The sequence below is a fragment of the Babylonia areolata genome, chromosome 2 (genome assembly GCF_041734735.1).
Source record: "Babylonia areolata isolate BAREFJ2019XMU chromosome 2, ASM4173473v1, whole genome shotgun sequence".
Classification (NCBI taxonomy): Eukaryota; Metazoa; Mollusca; class Gastropoda; order Neogastropoda; family Buccinidae; genus Babylonia; species Babylonia areolata.
The window spans coordinates 686,374-706,470 of NC_134877.1; the positions used below are offsets into that span (position 1 = coordinate 686,374).

At 46.9% G+C, this 20,097-nt stretch overlaps 1 protein-coding gene across 1 annotated transcript in view; it reads left to right on the forward strand.

Moving 5' to 3' along the window:
• Window positions 1–16,081, forward strand: part of LOC143278503 (calpain-7-like) — a 54,436-nt gene extending 38,355 nt beyond the window's left edge. The window contains exons 18-21 of the mRNA XM_076583282.1: window positions 75–286; window positions 2,500–2,639; window positions 7,897–7,989; window positions 15,775–16,081. Of these exons, the coding sequence (XP_076439397.1) occupies window positions 75–286; window positions 2,500–2,639; window positions 7,897–7,989; window positions 15,775–15,919 (590 nt within the window). The 3' untranslated portion in view covers window positions 15,920–16,081. The remainder of the gene's footprint in view (window positions 1–74; window positions 287–2,499; window positions 2,640–7,896; window positions 7,990–15,774) is intronic.
• Window positions 16,082–20,097: the final 4,016 nt, after the last annotated feature.

The window sequence follows — 20,097 nt, forward strand, 5'->3', positions numbered from 1 at the left end:
TTTGACTGTGTGTTGGTGACAGATGACCTGTCGCCCTACAGGAAAGTGAAAGTTTGACTGTGTGTTGGTGACAGACGACCCGTCGCCCTACAAGGACGGGATCCGGATCAACAGTCCCCACTACCTGTGCAAGCTGGTGGAGGCCAAGCCCACGGAGCCCTTCACCCTGGTCATCTCACAGTACGAGAAGAACAACACCATCCACTACACGCTGAGAGTCTATGCCACCTGTGATTTCACCCTCACCCGATTCATCGACCCGTACAAGAGTCAGTATGAGAAAAAGGTGGGTCTGTTGTTTTAATGACCTTTAACCCATTCAGTACGGCCAGTCCTCTCTTCTCCTCTACACAGACCCCTCGGATGTCCAGTGGGTGTCTGAATGACCCAACCTTTAGCTTCCGTCGTCAGAATTGTGGTATTCTTTGTCAACATTCACCTCTTCAGTATAAGAGCGTTTCGCTTGCGATATTTTGATGATGGTAATTGGGGTAAAACGCTGTTAACGTCGTCTCTTTCGCCGTTCGTATGGAGAGAGTTAAAGAGCCAGTATGAGAAAAAGGTGGGTCTGTTGTTTTAAAGAGCCAGTATGAGAGGTGGTGCTGCACTCTGCGGCCACACAGTGCTTTTACAGGCTCCAGTGTGCATGAAGCGGGTCAGTGCAGAGGGGCGGTTTAAGTGGGTGTGATGTTTGTGTGTGTGCATGTGAACAAGGAGTAGGTGTGATGTGTGTAGGTGAACAGGGAGTGGGTGTGGTGTGTGTAGGTGAACAGGGAGTGGGTGTGGTGTGTGTAGGTGAACAGGGTGTGGGTGTGGTGTGTGTAGGTGAACAGGGAGTGGGTGTGGTGTGTGTAGGTGAACAGGAAGTGGGTGTGGTGTGTGTAGGTGAACAGGGTGTGGTGTGTGTAGGTGAACAGGAAGTGGGTGTGGTGTGTGTAGGTGAACAGGGAGTGGGTGTGGTGTGTGTAGGTGAACAGGGAGTGGGTGTGGTGTGTGTAGGTGAACAGGGAATGGGTGTGGTGTGTGTAGGTGAACAGGAAGTGGGTGTGGTGTGTGTAGGTGAACAGGAAGTGGGTGTGATGTGTGTAGGTGAACAGGAAGTGGGTGTGGTGTGTGTAGGTGAACAGGAAGTGGTTGTGATGTGTGTAGGTGAACAGGAAGTGGGTGTGGTGTGTGTAGGTGAACAGGAAGTGGGTGTGGTGTGTGTAGGTGAACAGGAAGTGGGTGTGGTGTGTGTAGGTGAACAGGGTGTGGTGTGTGTAGGTGAACAGGAAGTGGGTGTGGTGTGTGTAGGTGAACAGGAAGTGGGTGTGGTGTGTGTAGGTGAACAGGGAGTGGGTGTGGTGTGTGTAGGTGAACAGGGAGTGGGTGTGGTGTGTGTAGGTGAACAGGGTGTGGTGTGTGTAGGTGAACAGGAAGTGGGTGTGGTGTGTGTAGGTGAACAGGAAGTGGGTGTGGTGTGTGTAGGTGAACAGGAAGTGGGTGTGGTGTGTGTAGGTGAACAGGAAGTGGGTGTGGTGTGTGTAGGTGAACAGGGTGTGGTGTGTGTAGGTGAACAGGAAGTGGGTGTGGTGTGTGTAGGTGAACAGGAAGTGTGTGTGGTGTGTGTAGGTGAACAGGAAGTGGGTGTGGTGTGTGTAGGTGAACAGGAAGTGGGTGTGGTGTGTGTAGGTGAACAGGAAGTGGGTGTGATGTGTGTAGGTGAACAGGAAGTGGGTGTGGTGTGTGTAGGTGAACAGGGTGTGGTGTGTGTAGGTGAACAGGGAGTGGGTGTGGTGTGTGTAGGTGAACAGGAAGTGGGTGTGATGTGTGTAGGTGAACAGGGAGTGGGTGTGGTGTGTGTAGGTGAACAGGAAGTGGGTGTGGTGTGTGTAGGTGAACAGGAAGTGGGTGTGGTGTGTGTAGGTGAACAGGAAGTGGGTGTGGTGTGTGTAGGTGAACAGGAAGTGTGTGTGGTGTGTGTAGGTGAACAGGGTGTGGTGTGTGTAGGTGAACAGGAAGTGGGTGTGGTGTGTGTAGGTGAACAGGAAGTGGGTGTGGTGTGTGTAGGTGAACAGGAAGTGGGTGTGATGTGTGTAGGTGAACAGGGAGTGGGTGTGGTGTGTGTAGGTGAACAGGAAGTGGGTGTGGTGTGTGTAGGTGAACAGGAAGTGGGTGTGGTGTGTGTAGGTGAACAGGGAATGGGTGTGGTGTGTGTAGGTGAACAGGAAGTGGGTGTGGTGTGTGTAGGTGAACAGGAAGTGGGTGTGGTGTGTGTAGGTGAACGGGGAGTGGGTGTGGTGTGTGTAGGTGAACGGGGAATGGGTGTGGTGTGTGTAGGTGAACGGGGAATGGGTGTGATATGTGTAGGTGAACAGGAAGTGGGTGTGGTGTGTGTAGGTGAACGGGGAGTGGGTGTGGTGTGTGTAGGTGAACAGGGAGTGGGTGTGGTGTGTGTAGGTGAACAGGAAGTGGGTGTGGTGTGTGTAGGTGAACAGGGAGTGGGTGTGGTGTGTGTAGGTGAACGGGGAGTGGAAAGGGGCCAGTGCGGGCGGCTGTGCCAACAACCGGGAGACGTACAGCAAGAACCCCCTGTACCAGGTGAAGATCGACAACACCTCCGCTGACAACCACCTCATGGTGGAGCTGCGAGGACCCAAGTCAGTGCCTTCTGCTTTGTGTTGAACTGTTCCTTCTGCTGTAACAGCTTTGTGTTGAACTGTTCCTTCTGCTGTAACAGCTTTGTGTTGAACTGTTCCTTGTGATGTAACAGCTTTGTGTTGAACTGTTCCTTGTGATGTAACAGCTTTGTGTTGAACTGTTCCTTCTCTGCTGTAACAGCTTTGTGTTGAACTGTTCCTTCTCTGCTGTAACAGCTTTGTGTTGAACTGTTCCTTCTCTGCTGTAACAGCTTTGTTGAACTGTTCCTTCTCTGCTGTAACAGCTTTGTGTTGAACTGTTCCTTCTGCTGTAACAGCTTTGTGTTGAACTGTTCCTTGTGATGTAACAGCTTTGTGTTGAACTGTTCCTTCTCTGCTGTAACAGCTTTGTGTTGAACTGTTCCTTGTGATGTAACAGCTTTGTGTTGAACTGTTCCTTCTCTGCTGTAACAGCTTTGTTGAACTGTTCCTTCTCTGCTGTAACAGCTTTGTGTTGAACTGTTCCTTCTCCTGTAACAGCTTTGTGTTGAACTGTTCCTTCTGCTGTAACAGCTTTGTGTTGATCCGTTCCTTCTGCTGTAACAGCTTTGTGTTGAACTGTTCCTTCTCTGCTGTAACAGCTTTGTTGAACTGTTCCTTCAGCTGTAACAGCTTTGTTGAACTGTTCCTTCAGCTGTAACAGCTTTGTTGAACTGTTCCTTCTCTGCTGTAACAGCTTTGTGTTGAACTGTTCCTTCTCTGCTGTAACAGCTTTGTGTTGAACTGTTCCTTCTCTGCTGTAACAGCTTTGTGTTGAACTGTTCCTTCTCTGCTGTAACAGCTTTGTTGAACTGTTCCTTCTCTGCTGTAACAGCTTTGTGTTGAACTGTTCCTTCTCCTGTAACAGCTTTGTGTTGAACTGTTCCTTCTCAGCTGTAACAGCTTTGTTGAACTGTTCCTTCTCTGCTGTAACAGCTTTGTGTTGAACTGTTCCTTCTGCTGTAACAGCTTTGTGTTGAACTGTTCCTTCTGCTGTAACAGCTTTGTGTTGAACTGTTCCTTCAGCTGTAACAGCTTTGTGTTGAACTGTTCCTTCAGCTGTAACAGCTTTGATGAACTGTTCCTTCTCTGCTGTAACAGCTTTGTGTTGAACTGTTCCTTCTCTGCTGTAACAGCTTTGTGTTGAACTGTTCCTTCTCTGCTGTAACAGCTTTGTGTTGAACTGTTCCTTCTCTGCTGTAACAGCTTTGTTGAACTGTTCCTTCTGCTGTACTAGCTAGCTTTGTATCAAATTGTGATACGTTTTGTTACCAACACCTGTGAGTGAGGTGTGTGTATGTGCTGGTTGTGAAGGTGGACATGTTTTCACAACAAATGTTGTTGGATGAGGAGAGGGAAAAGAAGGAAAACATTGTGGAGTGGGGAAAAATAATGTTCATTGCATATGTATGTGTGTGTGTGTTGCATATGTATGTGTGTGTGTGTTGCATATGTATGTGTGTGTGTGTTGCATATGTATGTGTGTGTGTGTGTTGCATATGTATGTGTGTGTGTGTTGCATGTGTGTGTGTGTTGCGTATGTATGTGTGTGTGTGTGTGTTGCATGTGTATGTGTGTGTGTTGTATATGTATGTGTGTGTGTGTTGCATATGTATGTGTGTGTGTGTTGCATATGTATGTGTGTGTGTGTTGCATATGTGTGTGTGTGTTGCGTATGTATGTGTGTGTGTGTGTGTGTTGCATGTGTATGTGTGTGTGTGTTGTATATGTGTGTGTGAAAGAGTGAGAGCGTACAAGAGATGTGTTGCAGTGCAAACTGATCTGTCTGCATGCTTTGACACCTAGGAAATGGAAATGGAACTGAAATTGGAGAGAGGGGAAAAGAGTCTATGCATGTATATGTACGGCACAGGAAATGAATGATGAGCGCCCTGTAGCAGCTGTCAGCTGGCTGTACCCAGAGTAGGCAGCCTGTTGTGCAAATGACAGTGTATTGGTATACCGCTTTGAGCTTGGTCTCCGACTGAGGATAGGCGCTATATATGTGTCCATATCTTCATCATGTGTGTTTGTCACTTTGCACAACCGTGTATATGTGTGTTGGTTTCTATGTGAATGCCTTGGCTTGTCGCTATGTGTATGAAATGTATGTGTGACTGACTGGTGTGTCACCATGTGTATGAAATGTATGTGTGACTGGTTTGTCACCATGTGTATGAAATGTATGTATGACTGACTGGTGTGTCACCATGTGTATGAAATGTATGTATGACTGGTGTGTCACCATGTGTATGAAATGTATGTGTGACTGGCTTGTCACCATGTGTATGAAATGTATGTGTGACTGTCTGGTTTGTCACCATGTGTATGAAATGTATGTATGACTGACTGGTTTGTCACCATGTGTATGAAATGTATGTATGACTGACTGGTTTGTCACCATGTGTATGAAATGTATGTGTGACTGGTTTGTCACCATGTGTATGAAATGTATGTATGACTGACTGGTTTGTCACCATGTGTATGAAATGTATGTATGACTGGTTTGTCACCATGTGTATGAAATGTATGTATGACTGGTTTGTCACCATGTGTATGAAATGTATGTGTGACTGACTGGTGTGTCACCATGTGTATGAAATGTATGTATGACTGGTGTGTCACCATGTGTATGAAATGTATGTATGACTGGTGTGTCACCATGTGTATGAAATGTATGTATGACTGGTTTGTCACCATGTGTATGAAATGTATGTGTGACTGTCTGGTGTGTCACCATGTGTATGTAATGTATGTGTGACTGTCTGGTTTGTCACCATGTGTATGAAATGTATGTGTGACTGGTTTGTCACCATGTGTATGAAATGTATGACTGACTGGTTTGTCACCATGTGTATGAAATGTATGACTGACTGGTTTGTCACCATGTGTATGAAATGTATATGTGACTGGTTTGTCACCATGTGTATGAAATGTATGTATGACTGACTGGTTTGTCACCATGTGTATGAAATGTATGTGTGACTGGTTTGTCACCATGTGTATGAAATGTATGTATGTATGACTGGTGTGTCACCATGTGTATGAAATGTATGTGTGACTGACTGGTTTGTCACCATGTGTATGAAATGTATGTATGACTGTCTGGTGTGTCACCATGTGTATGAAATGTATGTATGACTGTCTGGTTTGTCACCATGTGTATGAAATGTATGTATGACTGACTGGTGTGTCACCATGTGTATGAAATGTATGTGTGACTGGTTTGTCACCATGTGTATGAAATGTATGTATGACTGACTGGTTTGTCACCATGTGTATGAAATGTATGTGTGACTGGTGTGTCACCATGTGTATGAAATGTATGTGTGACTGGTTTGTCACCATGTGTATGAAATGTATGTGTGACTGGTTTGTCACCATGTGTATGAAATGTATGTGTGACTGGTTTGTCACCATTTGTATGAAATGTATGTATGACTGTCTGGTGTGTCACCGTGTGTATGAAATGTATGTGTGACTGTCTGGTTTGTCACCATGTGTATGAAATGTATGTGTGACTGGTTTGTCACCATGTGTATGAAATGTATGTGTGACTGTCTGGTGTGTCACCATGTGTATGAAATGTATGTGTGACTGTCTGGTTTGTCACCATGTGTATGAAATGTATGTATGACTGTCTGGTTTGTCACCATGTGTATGAAATGTATCTGTGACTGGTTTGTCACCATGTGTATGTAATGTTGTGTGACTGTCTGGTTTGTCACCATGTGTATGAAATGTGTGTGTGACTGACTGGTTTGTCACCATGTGTATGAAATGTATGTGTGACTGTCTGGTTTGTCACCATGTGTATGAAATGTATGTGTGACTGGTGTGTCACCATGTGTATGAAATGTATTACTGACTGGTTTGTCACCATGTGTATGAAATGTATGACTGACTGGTTTGTCACCATGTGTATGAAATGTATTACTGACTGGTGTGTCACCATGTGTATGAAATGTATGTGTGACTGGTGTGTCACCATGTGTATGAAATGTATGTATGACTGGTTTGTCACGATGTGTATGAAATGTATGTGTGACTGTCTGGTTTGTCACCATGTGTATGAAATGTATGACTGTCTGGTTTGTCACCATGTGTATGAAATGTATGTGTGACTGTCTGGTGTGTCACCATGTGTATGAAATGTATGTGTGACTGGTTTGTCACCATGTGTATGAAATGTATGTATGACTGACTGGTGTGTCACCATGTGTATGAAATGTATGACTGTCTGGTTTGTCACCATGTGTATGAAATGTATGTATGACTGACTGGTTTGTCACCATGTGTATGAAATGTATGTGTGACTGACTGGTTTGTCACCATGTGTATGAAATGTATGACTGTCTGGTTTGTCACCATGTGTATGAAATGTATGTGTGACTGTCTGGTGTGTCACCATGTGTATGAAATGTATGTGTGACTGTCTGGTGTGTCACCATGTGTATGAAATGTATGTATGACTGACTGGTTTGTCACCATGTGTATGAAATGTATGTGTGACTGGTTTGTCACCATGTGTATGAAATGTATGTGTGACTGTCTGGTTTGTCACCATGTGTATGAAATGTATGTGTGACTGTCTGGTGTGTCACCATGTGTATGAAATGTATGTGTGACTGACTGGTTTGTCACCATGTGTATGAAATGTATGACTGTCTGGTTTGTCACCATGTGTATGAAATGTATGTGTGACTGTCTGGTTTGTCACCATGTGTATGAAATGTATGACTGACTGGTTTGTCACCATGTGTATGAAATGTATGACTGACTGGTTTGTCACCATGTGTATGAAATGTATGACTGACTGGTGTGTCACCATGTGTATGAAATGTATGACTGACTGGTTTGTCACCATGTGTATGAAATGTATGTGTGACTGACTGGTTTGTCACCATGTGTATGGAATGTATGTGTGACTGGTTTGTCACCATGTGTATGAAATGTATGTGTGACTGGTTTGTCACCATGTGTATGGAATGTATGTGTGTCTGGTTTGTCACCATGTGTATGAAATGTATGTGTGACTGGTTTGTCACCATGTGTATGAAATGTATGACTGACTGGTTTGTCACCATGTGTATGAAATGTATGTATGACTGACTGGTTTGTCACCATGTGTATGTAATGTATGTATGACTGACCAGTTTGTCACCATGTGTATGAAATGTATGTATGAATGGTTTGCCTCCATGTGTATGTAATGTATGTGTGACTGTCTGGCTTGCAGGCAGTATAGTGTGGGGTTTGAGGTGATCACCGTGTCAGAGAACGTGCCCAACGCCCCTGGAGCCTTCAAACGCATCACTTCGGGAGACTTCAGGTCTGTGTATCACGGCTGTGGAGGAACACAGTGTGTGTGTGTGTGTGTGTGTGTGTGTGTGTGTGTTGGTTGACGTGCAATGTGTGTGTGCTGTGACCCTAAGCTGTATGACTGAATAGCTGCCAGACAAAAGTAGGTTCCAACCTTTCCTTCACAGCACCATTGGTACTGAGTGTGTCGAAAACATGTTGCTACAGACCATGTTGCTACAGACCAGTTGAGAAAGCATGTTGCTACAGACCATGTTGCTACAGACCAGTTGAGAAAGCATGTTGCTACAGACCATGTTGCTACAGACCAGGTAAAAAAGCATGTTGCTACAGACCATGTTACTACAGACCAGTTGAGAAAGCATGTTGTGTCAGGTCAGGTCATTAGATCTGCTACTGGTAACCTGTAATCCAGTACAACCTGTTCAGGGTCGTGTTGCCGGCGACTAAACCGGCACTCCCACTGCTCCCTTCCGGGACTGGTGAGGCGGGTGGCTAGACACCCTTATGGAGATCCATAAAAGGGCGTCGGCTCAGGAGAGCCACCGACGGCCATCTAGCTCCACTGTGCTCTGTGCATGTCACGCACAGTTGGCCCCCGGGGTGTGTCTACCCATGCATGCGAAGTCTGGATCCGGCAGAATCTGCGGAAGAAACCTATCGGTTCAACGGAGAGGAAGGCGGTTACAGCAACGCACTGTGGAGTGCAGAGAGCAAGATGAGACACCGAAAGGATATCTTGGTCATCCACTGCATCCGTGCTCATCCTCCAGTCGTCTTGACTTAGTCTTGCCACTGGAAATTGGTTGACCCGGACGAGAGAGTGAGGTCGACGTTGCGCAACTCCTCTTCACTTTAAACAAACTCATCGCGCAAGTCATCAGTCATCCAAAATGACCTTTCATCCTTCATCATTTCATCACCCCCAAGTCCTGTGGCGACAGGCGAGCGACGAAACGACAGGTGTGGGTACACTGGCAGTCGCAGCCGCAGACCTGCACGCAGGCGGCTCAGGCCATAGGGTCGTTCTTCATCGACAGGAGCAGCGATGGAGCTCGGCAGCCGTCTGAGCGTCTGAGCAGCCCTCTTTAGGAATGCACTGCTCACCTCCCTGGCATGAGGAAGGGGCTAGAAAAGGTGCCCTAAAAATTGCCTGCTCCATATCACCCTGGCCAGCATACCGCGGCTGGCGGGGACCCTACATCAGCGGTCGAAACAACAAGAAAGAAAAGAAAAAAACAAGGATCGTTCCTCTCACCATTGGTGCTTGGAACATAAGGACTCTCCTGGACAGAGATAACGCGGACAGACCCCAAAGAAGAACGGCACTAGTTGCATCCGAACTCGCCAGATACAACATTGACATCGCAGCCTTGAGCGAGACTCGGCTTGCAGGCGAAGGCGAGCTCTGTGAACGGGGATCTGGTTACACCTTCTTCTGGAGTGGACGAGGAAGCGAAGAGCGACGTGAGGCTGGCGTTGGTTTTGCAGTGAAAACAGCACTTGTCAGCAAGCTAGCTGGAATCCCAAAGGGAGTCAACGATAGGCTTATGACCATGAAACTCCCACTGGCATCTGGCCAGAAGCACCTCACCACTGTCAGTGCCTACGCCCCAACCATGACCAACCCGGATGAAGTGAAGGCGAAGTTCTACGAGGACCTTCACTCTGTCATTGCTGCTATCCCTAAAGCAGACAAGCTCATCATTCTTGGGGACTTCAATGCTAGAGTTGGCTCTGACTACATCTCCTGGGATGGAGTGATTGGAAAACACGGTGTGGGCCACTGCAACCCAAATGGATTGCTTTTGCTTCAGACCTGTGCAGAGCACGAACTGCTGATAACCAACACAGTTTTCTGCCTCCCTACCCGTAACAGGACGTCATGGATGCACCCACGCTCAAAGCATTGGCATCTCATCGATTACGTCATCGTCAGGAAAAGGGATAGGCAAGATGTACGTGTAACAAAGACCATGTGCGGCGCCGAGTGTTGGACAGACCATCGCCTTGTAGTCTCGAAGCTGAATATTCGAATCCAGCCCAAGAGACGCCCCCAAGGCCAGAAGGCTCCAAAACGGCTCAACATCGCTAAGCTGAATAACATCATCATCAAACAGTCCTTTGTGGAACTGCTGGAAGATCGTCTGGAATCCGCCTCTCTGGACAACCAGAATGTGGAGTCTGACTGGAGGACCCTGCATGAGCTGATCTATAGTACAGCTTCAGAGACCCTGGGACCCATGACCAGAAAGCACAAAGACTGGTTTGATGAAAACTGTGATGAAATCAAGCAGCTTCTGGATGAGAAACGCCGTCTGCATCAAGCCTACCTGAGCAACCCAAAGTCCACATCAAAAAAGGATGCATACGATGCCATCCGCAGGACTGTTCAGCAAAAGTTACGCCAGATGCAGGATAAGTGGCTGAGTGACAAAGCTGATGAGATCCAGGGATATGCTGACAGGCACGATATGAAGAGGTTCTATGATGCCTTAAAAGAAGTCTACGGCCCCACATCCTCAGGATCATCCCCCCTCCTCAGTGCAGATGGGAATACCTTGATCACCGAGAAGGAGAAAATTCTCGAACGCTGGGCTGAGCACTTCAACAGTGTCTTAAATCGCCCTTCCTCAATAAATGATGAAGCCATAGACCGTCTCCCACAAGTCCCCATCAACGAAGCACTGGACGATCCGCCAACACTCCTTGAGACCCAGAAAGCAATCCGTCTGCTATCCAGTGGCAAAGCACCTGGCTCAGACTCCATACCAGCAGAGGTCTACAAGGATGGAGGCACTGTGCTGACTGAGAAGCTCCATCAGCTGTACTCACTCATGTGGAAAGAAGAGACGATCCCCCAGGATTTCAAAGATGCATCTATCATTCACTTGTACAAGCGAAAGGGGAACCGGCAAGCCTGTGATAACCATCGGGGCATTTCCTTGCTCTCCATCGCAGGCACGATACTTGCCAGGATCCTACTAAACCGCCTCACAGCACACCTTGACCAAGGTCATTTGCCTGAGAGCCAATGTGGATTCCGGAAAGAGCGCGGAACCACCGACATGGTGTTTGCTGCAAGGCAGCTGCAAGAGAAATGTCAGGAGCAAAATGTTGATCTGTTCTCCACCTATGTCGACCTCACTAAGGCCTTCGACACCGTGAGTAGAGAGGGACTGTGGAAGATCATGGCCAAGTACGGATGCCCTCGGAAATTTATTTCCTTGGTCAGCCAATTCCATGAAGGCATGCAGGCTCGAGTCCAGGAAAATGGCGAAACATCTGCTCCTTTTGCTGTCACAAATGGTGTCAAGCAAGGCTGCGTCCTGGCTCCAACGCTGTTCAGCCTCATGTTCTCTGCAATGCTTACGGATGCCTTCAGAGATGCCGATGTTGGAATCGGCCTAAAGTACCGAACAGATGGCAAGTTGTTTATCCTCAGAAGGCTTCAAGCAAAAACGAAGGTCATGACAGACATCATCAGAGACTTTTTGTTTGCTGATGATTGTGCCCTCAACGCTGGATCTGAAGCTGACATGCAACTCAGCGTCGACAAGTTTGCCACTGCCAGCAGGAACTTTGGCCTTACCATCAGCACGAGGAAAACTGAAGTTCTCCATCAGCCAGCCCCAGGGAAACCCTACGTTGAGCCCAACATCACAGTCAACGGTCAGAGACTCAGTGCGGTGGAACGGTTCACATACCTTGGCAGCACACTATCACGAAATGCGACCATCGACGATGAAGTGAACGTCAGGATTGCAAGAGCAAGCGCAACTTTTGGCAGACTCAGTGCAAATGTCTGGAACAGAAGAGGCATTAGTCTTGAGACCAAGCTAAAGGTCTACAGAGCAGTAGTTCTCCCCACACTACTGTACGCCTGCGAAACTTGGACAGTGTACCAACGACATGCCAAGAAGCTGAACCACTTCCACACAACATGCCTCAGGAAGCTACTGAACATCAAGTGGCAAGACAGGACCCCAGACACAGAGGTGCTCGCAAAAGCCACCCTTCCCAGCATCTTCACCATCCTGATGCAGTCCCAGCTTCGCTGGGCTGGACACGTGGCGCGCATGCCAGACCATCGGCTGCCCAAAAGGCTCTTCTATGGCGAGCTCCAACAAGGGAAGAGATCACATGGAGGTCAGAAGAAGCGCTTCAGAGATACTCTGAAAGTCTCTCTGAAAGTGTTTGATATCAACCCTGACTCCTGGGAGGAATCTGCAGTGGACCGTGACAAATGGCGCGCTGCTGTGCACAATGGCGCCAAGTTGTGCGAGGCCAACAGGACTGCTGCAGCTGTTCAGAAGAGGCAGGCCAGAAAGTCACGGGCAAACAAGCCCCCTGACAATGATATGCCTGTCTTTGTCTGCCCCAACTGTCAGCGAACATTTCGTGCGCAGATTGGACTATTCAGTCATCTGCGCATTCACAGATAGATTCATGAGCATCCTCCCCCCCCCCCACCCCACCACCACCCTCCCCCCATCCCGCAGCTGGATGACAACGATGGTCATCATCGATCTCGATGGACACACCACCACCACCACTACAGACCAGTTGAGAAAGCATGTTGCTACAGACCATGTTGCTACAGATCAGTTGAGAAAGCATGTTGCTACAGACCATGTTGCTACAGACCAGTTGAGAAAGCATGTTGCTACAGACCATGTTGCTACAGACCAGGTAAAAAAGCATGTTGCTACAGACCATGTTACTACAGACCAGTTGAGAAAGCATGTTGCTACAGACCATGTTGCTACAGATCAGTTGAGAAAGCATGTTGCTACAGACCATGTTACTACAGACCAGTTGAGAAAGCATGTTGCTACAGACCATGTTGCTACAGATCAGTTGAGAAAGCATGTTGCTACAGACCATGTTGCTACAGATCAGTTGAGAAAGCATGTTGCTACAGACCATGTTGCTACAGACCAGTTGAGAAAGCATGTTGCTACAGACCATGTTGCTACAGACCAGGTAAAAAAGCATGTTGCTACAGACCATGTTACTACAGACCAGTTGAGAAAGCATGTTGCTACAGACCATGTTGCTACAGATCAGTTGAGAAAGCATGTTGCTACAGACCATGTTACTACAGACCAGTTGAGAAAGCATCTTGCTACAGACCATGTTGCTACAGACCAGGTAAAAAAGCATGTTGCTACAGACCATGTTACTACAGACCAGTTGAGAAAGCATGTTGCTACAGACCATGTTGCTACAGATCAGTTGAGAAAGCATGTTGCTACAGACCATGTTGCTACAGACCAGTTGAGAAAGCATGTTGCTACAGACCATGTTGCTACAGATCAGTTGAGAAAGCATGTTGTTACAGACCAGGTAAAGCATATTGCTACAGACCAGGTAAGGTAAGAAAGCACATTGCTACAGACCATGTTGCTACAGACCAGGTAAGGTCAGAAAGCATGTTGCTACAGACCATGTTACTACAGACCAGGTAAGAAAGCACATTGCTACAGACCATGGGTAACTGCAGTATATAGGTCAGCTGTATGTGTTAATGTCTCTGTCACTTGTGTGTTTTCTGTGCCCCTCTGTGTGTTAATGTCTGTCACTTGTATGTTTTCTGTGCCCCTCTGTGTGTTAATGTCTCTGTCACTTGTATGTTTTCTGTGCCCCTCTGTGTGTTAATGTCTCTGTCACTGTATGTTTTCTGTGCCCCTCTATGTGTTAATGTCTCTGTCACTTGTATGTTTTCTGTGCCCCTCTGTGTGTTAATGTCTGTCACTTGTATGTTTTCTGTGCCCCTCTGTGTGTTAATGTCTCTGTCACTTGTATGTTTTCTGTGCCCCTCTATGTGTTAATGTCTCTGTCACTTGTGTGTTTTCTGTGCCCCTCTATGTGTTAATGTCTCTGTCACTTGTATGTTTTCTGTGCCCCTCTATGTGTTAATGTCTCTGTCACTTGTATGTTTTCTGTGCCCCTCTGTGTGTTAATGTCTGTCACTTGTATGTTTTCTGTGCCCCTCTATGTGTTAATGTCTGTCACTTGTATGTTTTCTGTGCCCCTCTGTGTGTTAATGTCTCTGTCACTTGTATGTTTTCTGTGCCCCTCTGTGTGTTAATGTCTCTGTCACTTGTATGTTTTCTGTGCCCCTCTATGTGTTAATGTCTCTGTCACTTGTATGTTTTCTGTGCCCCTCTATGTGTTAATGTCTGTCACTTGTATGTTTTCTGTGCCCCTCTATGTGTTAATGTCTGTCACTTGTATGTTTTCTGTGCTCCTCCATGTGTTAATGTCTGTCACTTGTATGTTTTCTGTGCTCCTCCATGTGTTAATGTCTCTGTCACTTGTATGTTTTCTGTGCCCCTCTGTGTGTTAATGTCTGTCACTTGTATGTTTTCTGTGCTCCTCCATGTGTTAATGTCTGTCACTTGTATGTTTTCTGTGCCCCTCTATGTGTTAATGTCTGTCACTTGTATGTTTTCTGTGCCCCTCTGTGTGTTAATGTCTGTCACTTGTATGTTTTCTGTGCCCCTCTATGTGTTAATGTCTGTCACTTGTATGTTTTCTGTGCCCCTCTATGTGTTAATGTCTCTGTCACTTGTATGTTTTCTGTGCCCCTCTATGTGTTAATGTCTGTCACTTGTATGTTTTCTGTGCCCCTCTATGTGTTAATGTCTGTCACTTGTATGTTTTCTGTGCCCCTCTGTGTGTTAATGTCTGTCACTTGTATGTTTTCTGTGCCCCTCTGTGTGTTAATGTCTGTCACTTGTATGTTTTCTGTGCCCCTCTGTGTGTTAATGTCTCTGTCACTTGTATGCTGTATGTTTTCTGTGCCCCTCTATGTGTTAATGTCTCTGTCACTTGTATGTTTTCTGTGCCCCTCTGTGTGTTAATGTCTCTGTCACTTGTATGTTTTCTGTGCCCCTCTGTGTGTTAATGTCTCTGTCACTTGTATGTTTTCTGTGCCCCTCTATGTGTTAATGTCTGTCACTTGTATGCTGTATGTTTTCTGTGCCCCTCTATGTGTTAATGTCTCTGTCACTTGTATGTTTTCTGTGCCCCTCTGTGTGTTAATGTCTCTGTCACTTGTATGTTTTCTGTGCCCCTCTATGTGTTAATGTCTGTCACTTGTATGTTTTCTGTGCCCCTCTGTGTGTTAATGTCTGTCACTTGTATGTTTTCTGTGCCCCTCTGTGTGTTAATGTCTCTGTCACTTGTATGTTTTCTGTGCCCCTCTGTGTGTTAATGTCTCTGTCACTTGTATGTTTTCTGTGCCCCTCTATGTGTTAATGTCTGTCACTTGTATGTTTTCTGTGCCCCTCTGTGTGTTAATGTCTGTCACTTGTGTGTTTTCTGTGCCCCTCTGTGTGTTAATGTCTCTGTCACTTGTATGTTTTCTGTGCCCCTCTATGTGTTAATGTCTCTGTCACTTGTATGTTTTCTGTGCCCCTCTGTGTGTTAATGTCTGTCACTTGTATGTGTACGTTTTCTGTGAAAATAGGAATCCAGATGAGTGAATGTGATTGTTTACAATATTTTATCATTGTATTAAATACCACAGCTTGAACAACAAGTTGTTTGTTATTGTTTACATTATCATAACTTCTTTTTTTTTTTTTATTGAATATCACAATGTGAACAACAAGTTGTCTGTTGTTGTCCACAGGCTGGGGTTCTGTGTGCTGCAGCTGAACAACATCTGTGTACTGAATACCACAATGTGAACAACAAGTTGTCTGGTGTTGTGTGCTGCAGCTGAACAACATCTCTGTACTGAATACCACAATGTGAACAACAAGTTGTCTGGTGTTGTCCACAGGCCGGGGTTCTGTGTGCTGCAGCTGAACAACATCTCTGGAGGGGTGTACAACATCCGACCCTGCACCTTCCGGCCTGGCAAAGAGGGTCCCTTCTTCCTGGACCTGAGCTGTTCCGGACCCTACACCCTCTCTCGCCTTCAGTAACTCAGCCACTGGCTGCTACACACGTTAGTGATGAGGACCGGTGCAATGTGAGGACTCTGTATCTTACTGTTGTGTTGTCTGGCTGTCCTGTAGTGATGAGGACTGGTGGTGTGTCCATCGAGATCAATGATGACCATCGTTGTCATCCAGCTGGGGGATGGGGGGAGGGTGGTGGTGGGGTGGGGGGGAGGATGCTCATGAATCTATCTGTGAATGAGCAGATGGCTGAATAGTCCAATCTGCGCACGAAATGTTTGCTGACAGTTGGGGCAGACATACCATTGTCAGGGAGCTTGTTTGCCCGTGACTTTCTGGCCTGCCTCTTCTGAACAGCTGCAGCAGTCCTGTTGGTCTCGCACAACTTGGCGCCTTTGTGCACAGCAGCGCGCCATTTGTCACGGTCCACTGCAGATTCCTCCCAGGAGTCAGGGTTGATATCAAACACTTTCAGAGAGACTTTCAGAGTATCTCTGAAGCGCTTCTTCTGACCTCCGTGTGATCTCTTCCTCTCTCCTGAGGACTGGTGGTGTGTGAGGACTCTGTATCTGACTGTCGTGTTGTCTGGCTGTCCTGTAGTGATGAGGACTGGTGCAGTGTGAGGACTCTGTATCTGACTGTCGTGTTGTCTGGCTGTCCTGTAGTGATGAGGACTGGTGGTGTGTGAGGACTCTGTATCTGACTGTTGTGTTGTCTGGCTGTCCTGTAGTGATGAGGACTCTGTATCTGACTGTTGTGTTGTCTGGCTGTCCTGTAGTGATGAGGACTCTGTATCTGACTGTCGTGTTGTCTGGTTGTCCTGTAGTGATGAGGACTCTGTATCTGACTGTTGTGTTGTCTGGCTGTCCTGTAGTGATGAGGACTCTGTATCTGACTGTCGTGTTGTCTGGTTGTCCTGTAGTGATGAGGACTCTGTATCTGACTGTTGTGTTGTCTGGCTGTCCTGTAGTGATGAGGACTGGTGCAGTGTGAGGACTCTGTATCTGACTGTTGTGTTGTCTGGTTGTCCTGTAGTGATGAGGACTCTGTATCTGACTGTTGTGTTGTCTGGCTGTCCTGTAGTGATGAGGACTGGTGCAGTGTGAGGACTCTGTATCTGACTGTTGTGCTGTGTGGCTGTCCTGTAGTGATGAGGACTGGTGTGATGTGAGGACTCTGTATCTGACTGTTGTGTTGTGTGGCTGTCCTGTAGTGATGAGGACTAGTGCGATGTGAGGACTCTGTATCTGACTGTTGTGTTGTGTGGCTGTCCTGTCGTGATGAGGACTGGTGCGATGTGAGGACTCTGTATCTGACTGTTGTGTTGTCTGGCTGTCCTGTAGTGATGAGGACTGGTGGTGTGTGAGGACTCTGTATCTGACTGTTGTGTTGTCTGGCTGTCCTGTAGTGATGAGGACTGGTGGTGTGTGAGGACTCTGTATCTGACTGTTGTGCTGTCTGGCTGTCCTGTAGTGATGAGGACTGGTGGTGTGTGAGGACTCTGTATCTGACTGTTGTGTTGTCTGGCTGTCCTGTAGTGATGAGGACTGGTGCAGTGTGAGGACTCTGTATCTGACTGTTGTGTTGTGTGGCTGTCCTGTAGTGATGAGGACTGGTGCGATGTGAGGACTCTGTATCTGACTGTTGTGGTGTGTGAGGACTCTGTATCTGACTGTCGTGCTGTGTGGCTGTCCTGTAGTGATGAGGACTGGTGCGATGTGAGGACTCTGTATCTGACTGTTGTGTTGTCTGGCTGTCCTGTAGTGATGAGGACTGGTGGTGTGTGAGGACTCTGTATCTGACTGTTGTGCTGTGTGGCTGTCCTGTAGTGATGAGGACTGGTGGTGTGTGAGGACTCTGTATCTGACTGTTGTGCTGTCTGGCTGTCCTGTAGTGATGAGGACTGGTGTGATGTGAGGACTCTGTATCTGACTGTTGTGGTGTGTGGCTGTCCTGTAGTGATGAGGACTGGTGGTGTGTGAGGACTCTGTATCTGACTGTTGTGCTGTCTGGCTGTCCTGTAGTGATGAGGACTGGTGGTGTGTGAGGACTCTGTATCTGACTGTTGTGTTGTCTGGCTGTCCTGTCGTGATGAGGACTGGTGGTGTGTGAGGACTCTGTATCTGACTGTTGTGCTGTCTGGCTGTCCTGTAGTGATGAGGACTGGTGGTGTGTGAGGACTCTGTATCTGACTGTTGTGCTGTGTGGCTGTCCTGTAGTGATGAGGACTGGTGGTGTGTGAGGACTCTGTATCTGACTGTTGTGCTGTGTGGCTGTCCTGTAGTGATGAGGACTGGTGTGATGTGAGGACTCTGTATCTGACTGTTGTGTTGTCTGGCTGTCCTGTAGTGATGAGGACTGGTGGTGTGTGAGGACTCTGTATCTGACTGTTGTGCTGTCTGGCTGTCCTGTAGTGATGAGGACTGGTGGTGTGTGAGGACTCTGTATCTGACTGTTGTGCTGTGTGGCTGTCCTGTAGTGATGAGGACTGGTGGTGTGTGAGGACTCTGTATCTGACTGTCGTGTTGTCTGGCTGTCCTGTAGTGATGAGGACTGGTGGTGTGTGAGGACTCTGTATCTGACTGTTGTGCTGTGTGGCTGTCCTGTAGTGATGAGGACTGGTGCAGTGTGAGGACTCTGTATCTGACTGTTGTGTTGTCTGGCTGTCCTGTAGTGATGAGGACTGGTGCAGTGTGAGGACTCTGTATCTGACTGTTGTGCTGTGTGGCTGTCCTGTAGTGATGAGGACTGGTGGTGTGTGAGGACTCTGTATCTGACTGTTGTGTTGTCTGGCTGTCCTGTAGTGATGAGGACTCTGTATCTGACTGTTGTGCTGTCTGGCTGTCCTGTAGTGATGAGGACTGGTGGTGTGTGAGGACTCTGTATCTGACTGTCGTGTTGTCTGGCTGTCCTGTAGTGATGAGGACTGGTGGTGTGTGAGGACTCTGTATCTGACTGTTGTGTTGTCTGGCTGTCCTGTCCAGTGGAACATGGGAGGTGCTGAGAGGTGGAGAATGGGAACGTTCATTCATCAGAGATGCTCTTGAAGATGGTTTATGGTGATGATGATGAAGATGGTTTATGGTGATGATGATGAAGATGGTTTATGGTGATGATGGTTTTGGGTGATGATGAAGATGGTTTATGGTGATGATGAAGATGGTTTATGGTGATGATGAAGATGGTTTATGGTGATGATGAAGATGGTTTTGGGTGAAGATGGTTTATGGTGATGATGATGAAGATGGTTTATGGTGATGATGAAGATGGTTTATGGTGATGATGAAGATGGTTTATGGTGATGATGAAGATGGTTTATGGTGATGATGAAGATGGTTTATGGTGATGATGAAGAACACTTTTTCCTGTTCAGAGAATGGGAACATTCTTTCTTCATAGATATTTTGAAAATGGATTTGTAGGCGATGCAGAGCACCTTTTTACTGTTTCCCTTCATCATGAACAGGCTTTGAAGACGTATATTGGTGATGGTGACAGAGCGTTTTGTCCTGTTTGGGAAACTGTTAACTGCTGTTGAAAATGGTGAAGGATGTTGAAGGCTTTGAGATCCATGGTCTGGACCATATGCATGTCTCGTTTGGTTTTTTCTCAGAGCAGTGAAGTATACAGAGACACCAGTCAAGAGTACCACAGACACAGGCACAGGAACAGAGGGAAGAAATGATGACAGTATATAAGACACAAGTCAGTGACACAGACACACACAGACACAGGTGACACAGACACACACACACACAGGCACAGGAACAGAGTGAGGAAATGGTGACAGTATATAAGACACCAGTCACAGTGACACAGACACACACAGACACAGGCACAGGAACAGAGGGAAGAAATGATGACAGTATATAAGACACAAGTCAGTGACACAGACACACACAGACACAGGGAACAGAGAGAGGAAATGATGACAGTATATAAGACACAAGTCAGTGACACAGACACACACAGACACAGGGAACAGAGAGAGGAAATGATGACAGTATATAAGACACAAGTCAGTGACACAGACACAGGGAACAGAGAGAGGAAATGGTGACAGTATATAAGACACAAGTCAGTGACACAGACACACACAGACACAGGGAACAGAGTGAGGAAATGGTGACAGTATATAAGACACAAGTCAGTGACACAGACACACACAGACACAGGGAACAGAGAGAGGAAATGATGACAGT